Source organism: Cololabis saira, chromosome 21 (genome assembly GCF_033807715.1).
Source record: "Cololabis saira isolate AMF1-May2022 chromosome 21, fColSai1.1, whole genome shotgun sequence".
Classification (NCBI taxonomy): domain Eukaryota; kingdom Metazoa; phylum Chordata; class Actinopteri; order Beloniformes; family Belonidae; genus Cololabis; species Cololabis saira.
The window spans coordinates 13,281,580-13,293,888 of NC_084607.1; the positions used below are offsets into that span (position 1 = coordinate 13,281,580).

General features: G+C 36.3%; 2 protein-coding genes across 2 annotated transcripts; both read left to right on the forward strand.

The window, feature by feature from the left end:
- The first annotated feature begins 422 nt into the window (after nucleotides 1-422).
- On the forward strand, nucleotides 423-943 carry cmc4 (C-x(9)-C motif containing 4 homolog (S. cerevisiae)). The gene is made up of 3 exons (XM_061712200.1): nucleotides 423-524; nucleotides 613-672; nucleotides 750-943. Exons 2-3 carry the CDS (start codon nucleotides 615-617, stop codon nucleotides 884-886), a joined length of 195 nt encoding a protein of 64 aa, XP_061568184.1. The 5' UTR covers nucleotides 423-524; nucleotides 613-614; the 3' UTR covers nucleotides 887-943.
- Nucleotides 944-4,481: 3,538 nt separating this feature from the next.
- Nucleotides 4,482-11,537, forward strand: LOC133421523 (hsp90 co-chaperone Cdc37). The gene is made up of 8 exons (XM_061711176.1): nucleotides 4,482-4,830; nucleotides 6,683-6,964; nucleotides 8,436-8,541; nucleotides 8,632-8,747; nucleotides 10,206-10,328; nucleotides 10,552-10,734; nucleotides 10,820-10,891; nucleotides 11,018-11,537. The coding sequence occupies exons 1-8, from the start codon at nucleotides 4,723-4,725 to the stop codon at nucleotides 11,156-11,158; spliced, it is 1,131 nt and encodes a 376-aa protein (XP_061567160.1). The 5' UTR covers nucleotides 4,482-4,722; the 3' UTR covers nucleotides 11,159-11,537.
- The last annotated feature ends 772 nt before the right edge of the window (nucleotides 11,538-12,309 follow it).

A 12,309-nucleotide genomic window follows, 5' to 3' on the forward strand; every position in this document is an offset into this window, starting at 1 on the left:
CAAGTTGTAAAAACAATATCCCATGCACACTCACACACACTTATTTTTTGTCTTTATTCTTTATATATTGCATTATTAGTTTGCCATCACTTTTGTGTAGTTATACTTTTTGTTTTTGTATGTTAATCTTGTGTTCTTTATAACATGTGAAATTTTAATAACTTCGGTGGAGGCTTCAAATAAACCCATTGGGTTTTTTGCCTCGTCCTGCACCGTATAGTATTTATATTTGATATTTTCTTGTATATCTTTAAAACTGTGCAAAATAATAAACTAAACTAAACTACGGTTAAAACAGACACGTGAATACCAAACAAAGGGCTTTTTTCAAAGTTCAAAACCCTCTTTTCCGAAATTTGCCACTGGTACCACCTTCTGCCACAAGATGTCGCTGTTGTTAGTTATAAATGATCACGTGATCAAAACAATGCCCCAGAGCAGGAAGTAGCAGGAAGCGCTAACAACATTGGACATCGACCTCTCATGTAGATAAAACGCCTGTGTCTCCATCGTCTACCTACAAAGTGAGCTCTCCCTTGTTTGTGATTTTAGTTTTCTTTATTTTACTACAAGTGAACAATCTTCTTATTCGGCCTCTTTGTTTTCGTTCAGAAATGCCACAGAAAGATCCGTGTCAGAAGCAAGCATGTGCCATTCAAAAGTGTCTACAAGGTTTGTTCAATGTTATCGTTTGCTGTTCGGATGAGCCCCAAGTGGATCTGTTGACTCAGGCCAACCCTTTTCTCCAGCTAACAAGTACGTGGAGACTTTGTGCGAAGATGTGATCCAGGAGATGAGACGGTGCTGTGAAACTGCGACTGGACACTCCGTCTGCTGCTCCGGTTTCAAAGACCCCAAACAAACGGAGACCAAGAAAAACGCGTAGCTGACATGGTGTGAGGTTTATTTAATGGAAATAATAATGCAAAGCAACATTGCATTGATGATGATGCCCAAAAATAAAATCTCGATTTTTTTTCTCTCAAAATCCGATTTTCGATTACGATAACGATTATTTTGTGAATTGACAAAAGGCAAAGAAATGATTTCAAATATGCTGTTTTTTTATTGAACATTTGCCCCATTGGGCTTTAAGTGCAAACTTTGCTCTTATTAAACCAAAAATGAATGAATAAAGTGCAAAACTCTGTAAAATAAGTTGAAAAAAAGTTTTAAAAAATAAAATAAAATATAAAGTTTTATCTCTGAAAAAAAATCAGCAAATCAGCACTTGTAAACATACAGTAAGTTATATTTCCAATTAAATAAAACAAGACATTTTCTAATTAAACTAAACTGGGTCTTTGCATGCTAAATAATAATGCAACCCATGAAGGAGGTAGAGGTGTGTAATGTCAGTCATTACATTTGCTGTTCACATTTGCAAGTTTTTTGCAAGGAACACGACCCGGTCTACCGCATCTGGCTTGAGGGATGCCCGGTGGCATGCTACAACGCCCCCTCCTACACTAAAGAGCCTCTCCGATGGGGCACTTGTCGCAGGTATTGAGAGGTATTTCCATCAATCATTAATATGGTATCAATCATTAATATGTGTGCAGACAAGGTAAAAAAGAAAAAAAAAAAGTGAAAAATCGATTTTACAAGTTTCACGTTTTAACATCGTTCTAATTACATAATCGCGATTATGATTTAAAAACGATTAATCGAACAGCCCTACTGCGCAGTATGTAAATAAATGATTGATTCTTGCAATATCAGCATAAAACATCTTGCCATTTGACCTTCTAAATGTTCATTATTTGTCTGACCAGTCAGATGAAAACCCTGTCTAAAATGCCAGTTTGAATGCTTTACATGAATGAGGTTGTTAGCAATTGTTGAGGGATCCAGTTTTCTATTTATTTAATTTATTTTCAAAACCACCATGTTCCTTAATAGAAATGGTAGATTACACCTTTTTTTTCTTATTTTCATTCAGTGTTTGGATAGACTATTTACTGCCAAGAGTCAAATTTGGCTGCAAAGCAGAAATAAATGTAAACCATACACTGAAGGATGTAAGGTCATAGCTTCATCCCAGTTTTCAATGATGATAAATATTTTGCTAATATCGAGCATCCCAACTTCAAAAATATACGTACACGTCATTGACCCTAAGAATAAACAGTCACCTAGTGCTTGCTCAGGAAGGGGGATAGTATCGAGGAAAGGTTTTGAAGTAATCTGTTGCTTTCCATCATGAGTCAATTATTAAGCTATTATTGTTATTTTGATTGGCTTTATATTCATTTGACTTATCTGGAGATGAATTCTCTTCTTTAAGTGTCCTTTAAGCTGAATTGAATTTAGTTCTCTGCTGCTGTGTTAAGCACTTTGTAACTTTGTTTAGAAAAGTGCTATATAAATATAGTTTATTCCACATCCATCTGAACCAGTGGCATGCTGTTTTGCCCTCAACCAGTTCTCAAGTAAAAGGTACATGTTTTCACATGTCAGCATATCAAGGTGGAAGTTACCCTGTTTCATTACTCATACTTTTACCTACTTGGAAAAAGATGAAGAAATTACTCATCTTGACAACGTGCCTGATTCATCTTATGGTACCTGTTGAAGCAATACATGCTGCACTGTCAACATCCGTACCAAACATTGTGATCTCAATCCATAGGATTGCTTCACCCATCAGAATCCTACACTGGTGGGCCTTTAACATCACATATAAGTGCAAAACTGGCACCATTTAAATATACTTGCTGTTATAACTGCCTAAGACTATTCAAATAGGCTCACGGGGCATCTTTCGAGGATACATTGTTGAGGATGTATTTTAAGTTTTCAAGTATTTTTTTTTATGAGCATTTCAAACAATCTCTGCTTTTAATGCAAATCTCCATTCTACTGAATAACTAAATTTTTAAAGAGCAAATCTGCGTAGATAACAGGGCTTAAAAACAATCATTGCTTCACTCAAGTACTAATAACAAAGAAAACAACTTTGATTTCTGTACCAAGAAAATATGTATTTTTTCAGAGAAAGACCATTTCTATTAAATAGAAACATTCATATGTATAAACAAATGTTCTACCATGGATTAATGGTGATGTAGGCTTGTATTTTTGTGTATTAATGATCAAATAAAAAAAAAAGAATAACAATTTTTGTCACTTGTACTCTTATCTTTTTTTTAATTTAGGAATTAAAAGCTGAACCTTATGCAAATGGGAAAATCAGCATTTCTCCATGAAAAGAAATCTTAGTTATGGTACTGCTTGGTAACATGGAAAACGTTTGGTATGGTGGGTTTATTTAAAACACACACACATAGGAGATACATGAATTAACACTGTAAAGATTAACAAAGCTCTTGCCTATATTGTTAACACACCTTACTCGGGTAACATCCATAGATGAGCCAAACTGCTGTCAAGTTTGTCTAACTCATTTAAACCTTCTTATGCAAATAAAATACTAATACAATTTTATTATGAGGCTTCTTCATTATTTACTTGCAAATAAACTCCAATATGTTTATAGATAAAACCGAATAAATATATATATTTATTATATTATTATAATATATATGATATTTCTTGGATAGAATTAGAACAGTTATTTTGTGTAGAAATCAACATCTCAGATTTGCCATTTATATACCGTTCTGTTACTCATCCTCCCTGCTTCAAAACCCAATTAATAGTCACAACTCTGACACCCTGGTGGGAATTTTATTAAATGGCAAATGCCAGTCAAAACTTTGTGGCGCAACATCACAGACATTCTGTCCCAACTTCTGGATTTGCCACATCCCACTTTCACCCTCACTTTGTCTTCTCAGAGATATCATTACAACAACATATATATACAACATAATAAATATATATATATATATATATATATATATATATATATATATATATATATATATATATATATATATATATATATAAATTGTATATTAAATTGATTATATATATTAAAATGCATATATATATATATATATATATATATATATATATATATATATATATATATATATATATATGCTGGTTTTTACCAACTTGGTATTAACAATTAATATGTATGCAGACAAAAAAAAGACATTTTCAGCCAGTGAACAAGTGTCTTTTATATTAATTTTTTTTGAAGGATAAACCGTAAACTATGGAGGATTTTTTGTGCCAAAATTAAATAAATACATCATAAATTAATTAAAACGGGAATGAAATATATCATTCATCAATTAAATGTGTCATTAATTAATTAAAATTAGAATTAAATATTTCATGAATTAATTAAAATGCAATTCATTTTAAGTAAAAAATATATATTTATTATTTCAGCATTTAATGAATTAATGACACATTTAATTAATTAATGATATATTTAATTCCCATTTTAATTAATTAATTATGTGTTTATTTATTTAATTTTGGCACAAAAAATCCTCCATAGTAAACGTTTTATTTTGTTTTCTGCCTTCCGGCTCTTGCGTCATGACGTCACGTCGCTTTCCTCCTGTGCGTCAAGCGGAAGCTTGCGGCGCGGATTCTTTCTAGAAATTTGTAGCATTACATCGCTAGCTCAGGTTTTGGAGGCACAGCTGTGTTTGTCGGTTTTAAATTACTGTTCTCAACATAAACACACATTTCTGAGGCGCACACCGATCTAGAAGCGTGTGCCTTTCCCCCGGTCAATCCTCTGGTTATCTTCGTGTAGCACTCAAACTCTTTTCGGGGCTAACGCACTTAGCTGGCGGCATGTCCAGGATAGATTACAGCGTCTGGGACCACATCGAGGTATCAGACGATGAAGATGATATCCACCCAAACATCGACACACCCAGCCTCTTTAGATGGAGACACCAGGTACAGTTTAAACCCTGATGCACGATACTTTTCTTAGTTGACTTTTGCATGTTTTCTAGTGTCTGTCTAAAGGCTCAGGACTTTCTAGTCCAGGGGCCAGAGCCCAAAATTTCACTGGTCAGTACTAGGGATGGGCGGTATGGACTAAAAAATGTATCACGATCATTTCTGGCATTTATCCCGATAACGATAAAAATGACGATTAAAAAAAATACCAATTCAACTCCATCTTTTTAACTTCCTTCCTTCTTTTTTCCCTTCCTTCCTTCCTTCCTTCTTTTTTCCCTTCCTTCCTTCCTTCCTTCCTTCCTTCCTTCCTTCCTTCCTTCTTTTTTCCCTTCCTTCCGTCTTTCCTCCTGTTATCTCCTTCTTTCCTTCCTTCCTTCTTTTTTCCCTTCCTTCCTTCTTTCCTCCTGCTCTCTCCCTTCCTTCTCCCCCTTCCTTCCTTCCTTCCTTCCTTCCTTCCTTCCTTCCTTCCTTCCTTCTTTTTTCCCTTCCTTCCGTCTTTCCTCCTGTTATCTCCTTCTTTCCTTCCTTCCTTCTTTTTTCCCTTCCTTCCTTCTTTCCTCCTGCTCTCTCCCTTCCTTCTCCCCCTTCCTTCCTTCTCCCCTTTCCTTCCTTCCTTCCTTCCTTCTTTTTTCCCTTCCTTCTGTCTTTCCTCCTGCTATCTCCTTCTTTCCTTCCTTCCTTCCTTCCTTCCTTCCTTCCTTCCTTCCTTCCTTCCTTCCTTCCTTCTTTTTTCCCTTCCTTCCTTCTTTCCTCCTGCTCTCTCCTTCCTTCTCCCCTTTCCTTCCTTCCTTCCTTCCTTCCCTTCTTCCCTCCTGCTCTCTCCTTCTTTCCTTCCTTCCTTCCTTCTTTTTTCCCTTCCTTCCTTCTTTCCTCCTGCTCTCTCCTTCCTTCTCCCCTTTCCTTCCTTCCTTCCTTGGATTTAACGCAGAACCATAAATCAGCTTTACACAAAAACATCAACGGGAATTTATCGTTTTTACCGCGAGACGACAAATTCTTATTGTGAGGAATTTTTTTGCCGGTATATCGTGAACGGTAAAATATCGCCCATCCCTAGTCAGTACCACTCAAGGTGACTAAACTTGCTTATGATTTTTGAAAAGATCTATGTCTATAGATGATATTTTGGTATGATAACCCTTCCTGAGTGGCAGCTGGATCATAGTTATCAGCTCATGAAGTAGTAATTGTCCTTGGTATCATTTTAAAGGGGACTTTTTAAGCATTAATTCAAGCTAAGATGTGAATCTTTCTGACCAACATAGAGGTCACTGCAGCTCTTTAAACTATAAACACACATTTTTACACAATTTTCGCCTAAATGATATACTATCTTTCATCCCTGTGTCATCTAGGAACAACAGAGACACAAATACAAAAACTGGAATACTCACAGGACCATAAGTATTCAGGAAATGTATAATATACCTGTACAATATCATTGTTACAGGTCATTGTGAGCCTTAAACTAGAAGAGCATCATTAGGCTCCTATGAAACTATAAAAGCCACTAGGCTGATGTCACAAACGGGTCTTTATCATGCAAATACAGGACATAAAGGACACCACAATGAGATGAGGAACCAGCTTAGTTTTATCAACAAGCATCTAAAATGTAATTTTCTGAAGGGGCTGGGAAACTTCATGAGCTGATAACTATGATCCAGCTGCCACTCAGGAAGGGTTATCATACCAAAATATCATCTATAGACATCGATCTTTTCAAAAATTATAAGCACGTTTGGTCACCTTGAGTGGTGCTGATATCTGGTCTGGAACATGGACTATTCTCATCAGTGAAGATGTTTATAAAATATCTTATGTGTGTGTTTTTGCGCTTCAGGCTCGTGTGGAGCGAATGGAAGACTTTAATAAGCAGGGTGACGAATTGACCAAAGGACTCAATGAAAGTCGGCGTAAGCTGGCAGAGACGCAGAAAAAAATCAAAGAGCTGAGCCTTGCAGCGTCAGAAGATGCCAAGAAAGATCTGAGCAAAGTCCAGGCTGAAGAGAAGAAACAGAAAAAAGAGGAGCGAGATTGGGAGAAGAAGTTGGCGGAACATAACCGGGATGAGAAGAAAATGCCATGGAACGTGGACACACTCAGCAAGGATGGGTTCAGCAAGGTGACAAAGATCAGGCAGGCTGGGAGAAAACAGATTTTATAGACCACAGCAGATTATGATATGATATGTTACCATATCTGCCTTTACTAATCAAAGTTATAATTTATTCCCCTAAAGAGAACGCCCTCTTCAAACGCTGTGTTCAGGTACCAAATGTCATCTGTGTAGGTGGATGCAGCTAGTCCCTGAAAACTGTATAGCAGGATAATTTCAAAAGTTATGAGAAAATCAGCATTTATGAATTCGGCCTTTTAATGTAAAAAAAAAAAAAGCACCTTGCAAATCAAAGTTGATTTACAGGACTGTCTCAGAAAATTTGAATATTGTGATAAAGTTATTTTTTTTCTGTAATGCAATTTAAAAAAAAAAAAAAAAAAAGTCATACATTCTGGATTCATTACAAATCAACCGAAATATTGCAAGCCTTTTATTATTTTAATATTGCTGATTATGGCTTACAGTTTAAGATTAAGATTCCCAGAATATTCTAATTTTTTGAGATAGGATATTTGAGTTTTCTTAAGCTGTAAGCCATGATCAGCAATTTTAAAATAATAAAAGGCTTGCAATATTTCAATTGATTTGTAATGAATCCAGAATGTATGACATTTTTGTTTTTGTAATTGCATTACAGAAAATCACGATATTCTAATTTTCTGAGACAGTCCTGTAAGTGTGACCTGATTGTCTTATCTCCACCCATTGTTTTATCATGTCTGATCTTTAAATAACACTATTTTCACGTCTCTTGAAGCAGTTTATTGCTTTGCTGTGAAAGTGTCAATAGCCGGAACTGAATGTCTATGCAGCAAGTTCAACAGTATCAGTGGTTGTGCTGGGCAGTTTTACTTAAATCAATGTTCCTGAGTCCATTATTAGATAGTAAGGAGTGTATACTTTTGATATGGACCAAAATGACATGAATCAAAGCATTTGAGTGCAAATGGAATATATGTTTGCAGCAAAGCTTGGACATGAGTCAAAAATGTCATTTCACTTAGGTGAAAGTGTGAATAGGGTCTCTACAGACAAACGCACAGACATCTTGTCATAAGTCTGTGCAAGTCGACTACCAAAGTTGCACAGACTCTTGTTAATGGATGCAAAAAGAAGACAGAAGAAGCTGTAATTTCTTACAAACATGTTCACTTCTGTGGACGCACATGCCATAAACTCTGCTCCTTCAGCATCTATTGACAGTATTTTGTGCGGTATCAGTAGTTGCTTTGTGTAGGATGTATCACAAGACTGCAGAAGCTGTACAGATACATCTGTGCAAACAGTACTTTTTCTACACTTTTTTGTATACGATACAAAGTTAAAATTACCTCTGTTTGCTTACATGGACACTATTTACACTTTTGCGTAACTGTTATTTTGTAAGATTTCAGATGTTATTCTTTATACCTTTTGATTACCTGTTAAATGTACGATGTGAAAGTGCAACTCTTCTTTACTTTCTGTCCTCCAGAGTGTCGTCAACATCAAACCTACAGCTTCCGAGGAGACCGAAGAGGAAAAAGAGCAAAAGCATAAAACCTTTGTAGAAAAAAATGAGAAGCAGATCAAACATTTCGGTAAGCAGCACTGACAGCCATAAACTCTTCCAATTTACTGTTTGTCAGAATTTGAAAGGTGATGTGCCTTCATTACTATGTTTACTTCAGGCATGTTGCGACGCTGGGATGACAGCCAGAAGTATCTCTCTGACAATCCTCATCTTGTATGTGAAGAAACCGCTAACTATCTTGTCATCATGTGCATTGACCTTGAAGTTGAAGAGGTAAAAAAAAACTAAAACACCATTCCTTTTCTTCTTTTTTTTTCTCCCTGCATTCATATCTGTTTATCTTGCTCCAGACATTGCATGATTGAATTAAGTCTTAAGAGTGGCAAATTTGGTGAGCTCCCAGAGAAACATGCTCCCTTTACCAGGGTGTGGGGAGATGTTTAGGCGGATCAAGCCAAGCTAGTTATTTTTTTCTATACTTTCGTCAGCAATCACTGACGAAAGGGCTGAATGTAAGAATATGATATGTTAGAATAGAATTAATAAAAGTAAAAGACAAAAATGAAAACATGAGTAAAAATGATCAAATGAACACCTAGTGAGTTCATAGATAAACATGCTCCCTCCCCAGGGTTTGGGAGGGATCAATATCTTACACTGGGTCGGAAGCCAAGCAGAAGAGAAATTAAGTGTTAAAATTGGGATTTTTCTTCAGAATCAAGTCTTGCTTTTCTTTGTCTGTGTCAGACTCTGGTGAATTTATTTGCATGCAATGTTTACAATCAATGGATGCAGCTCTGGGGTTCATCCTTAATCTCAAAGATTTTACTCAACACTGTTCTTTCTACGCTTGAGTCGAATGGTCTGCTTTGTTCTCCCGTAGAGTCAGACACTGGCATACCTATTTACATGGTTTGGATTTGTAAATATACCTATTTACAAAGCTATTCTTAGTTTTTTTCCATCCCACCTACAGAAAAAAAAATTCCACAATTTGGGAACCGCAACAGTAAAGGCTGTGTCTACGACAGCTCAGAGATGGAGGGGGTGGCGCGAGACCACTTAAAGATTTAAAATCCAAACAAATCATTTAAACTGGATAGGCGGGCACTCCAGTGAGGATATAGCAGGAGTAATGTGCTCTCTCTTTTATGTTCCAGTTAAAAGGCCTGTCGTGTTGGGGGGTAGGAGCAATCCACAAATGTGTGGAATCCATTTGAAGCAACAAAATCAATCAAATCTACTGAAATAAAAGAAAATATGAGTTGAATCACAATAAACAATGCTGCTGTCCTAGCCGTCATTACCCTGATTGTCATTGTCATTAGTATTAGTTTTAATAGTGGTAGATGTGACTGGGTATGACAGTTTTTAGTATTGCAACATTTTTGTTCATGTATGTCATCTTCTTGACGACTAGAGTTGTACAAACTCTCACACCCCACCTTCATCACACCACTCCTTTACTACAGTGTTTGCTTTCAGTTTTATTCCCAGAATGCTTTGTCAGGTTTCACTATCGGTTCCTCTTTTTCTTTTGTTTTTCAAAGCTTGTCTTCTGTCTTGCAGTTTTCTGGGAAAAGAGGAATGGGGTAGGGTGGGACCAGGCTGAATTTTATTGGCATTAGTTCAAGGGATTGTCATGGTTCTTTCTTAGACTTGTTTCCCCTGCACAACCTCTGTAATTTTTAAAATATCTGGAATATTCTAACTATGCTTCCTTCTTTGCAGAAACACGCGCTGATGGAGCAGGTGGCTCATCAGACCATCGTCATGCAATTCATTTTAGAGTTGGCCAAAAGCCTCAAAGTGGATCCCCGTGGTTGCTTTCGTCAGTTTTTCGCCAAGATTAAGGTATATTAATCCAGTAACTTTTTTTTTTTTTAATGACTCCTTTAGTGGAATACTTCCACACTAGAAGATTTATTTACACATGAAACTTTTGTAAAGAAAAGTCAACTTTATCCTTTAGTTCTGAACGAAACAGAGTTACTGTAAAAACATTCTTACATCTCATATACATTTCCTTTTGGTGGCAGCGCTCTCATTCCAAATGTGTGTCTGGTTCTTGTGGCAGACGGCAGATCAACAGTACCAAGATGCTTTCAATGATGAGCTGGAGTCGTTCAAGGAGAGGGTTCGGGGAAGAGCGAAGATCCGCATAGAAAAGGCTTTGAAGGAATACGAGGAAGAGGAGAAAAGTAAGCGCATGGGCCCTGGAGGGTTGGATCCTGTTGAAGTATACGAGTCCCTGCCAGCTGTGAGTTACCTTGCTTTTAAGACAGTCTGATTCACCATCTCTTACGAGTTTCAAACTCCTTACACAATGCTTTTTTTAAATGCAGGAGATGCAGAAGTGCTTTGATGACAAGGACATCCAAATGTTACAAGATGCCATTAGCAAAATGGACCCGACGGTACGTTATTTTGTGAAAACGTTTTCTGTATTCACACACATTTAAATATTTTGGTTAACCATGGTCTTTATAATTTACAGTTTATTAAAATCTGATGTGCGTTTTTGTTTTTGTGGGGGTATTTAGGAGGCGAAGATTCACATGAAGAGGTGCATCGACTCAGGTCTTTGGGTCCCGAACTCCAAAACTGACGACGGTGATGAAAAAGAGGACGACCCCACCTATGAGGAGGTTAAACCAGAGCAGGAAGAAACAAAGAAAGACTGACCAGCGTTGACTAACTTAATTCTTCTTTTCAAATGTATTTACCCCCTGTAATGCAACCTCATGTGTATGAATAGTTTGCCTCTCAACAACACACCTTCAAAAGATTTTAGCAGCGATTTAAGGGATTGATACTCACTAAAAGTACTCAACTATTTTGCAGCGGTAACCTTTGCTTGGGTGTTTGGGTGTGACTGTGTTCTTTCATCTATTTGTAAACAGTTGCCAACTTGTCTGCTTTATTTGTGTTGGTATATAGTGTTCAGGTTCACGCTTCCCTGTTTTCTTTCTTTCTTCTTTTTAAAAATTCATTTAATAATGTAAGATTTTCTGTCAACACATCATGAGTGTATATGATGTGAAATGGCACTGTGAATGAAACACATGTTCATGTTCTAAAGGCATGAGTAATTGGATGCTCACATGCCAGAGTTGATGGAATAAACAGGAAGTCCAACATGTTGTCCAAAGGCGGTAATTGATTTTCTCCAAAGTAACTAAATAAAACTGCTAAATGTAGAAGATGTACTCTGTTTCTCTACAAGCTTAATTTCTTATTCGTAGAGAAAATGGGAGTGAACATGTATTTAATCCTATCAGAGTTCCAAAATAAAACAAAAATTGCATCAGAGTTTAAAAGAACAGTGGTTGGAGATGCACTGGTTACCACAGGCTGATAAAATTATCCTCTAACCAAAATCTCCAGCTCCTCTCCCCTCATCACTGTCATCTTAGCATTACCATGTTTATTCTCAATATCAACATCCAATACGATGTACACTGCATGCTTGTATGTATAATTAGATATATGAAACTAAACCTCTCTGCTGATATACTACAAAAGCATAAACATAAAATGGACTCAGAAAAATCCAGTGAAACTCGTATATCTGACACGACCCTGATCTGTGATACTTAAAACCCAAAACACACTTTATATAACAAAACTACATTTTTGGGAGACAAAATAACTAAAAATCACATTTGGCATATGAATACCATCATGGAAGCTAAAACCTTTTATGAAGAAAAAGACATTCAACAAAAATTACTTTTTTACTGATTTAAAGTGAAGAAATGTCAAAGATGTTATTTCAACATGCATGGCATTCAGGAAAATAATTAGAAAAAAAAATCCACTTTTCAAATACAAA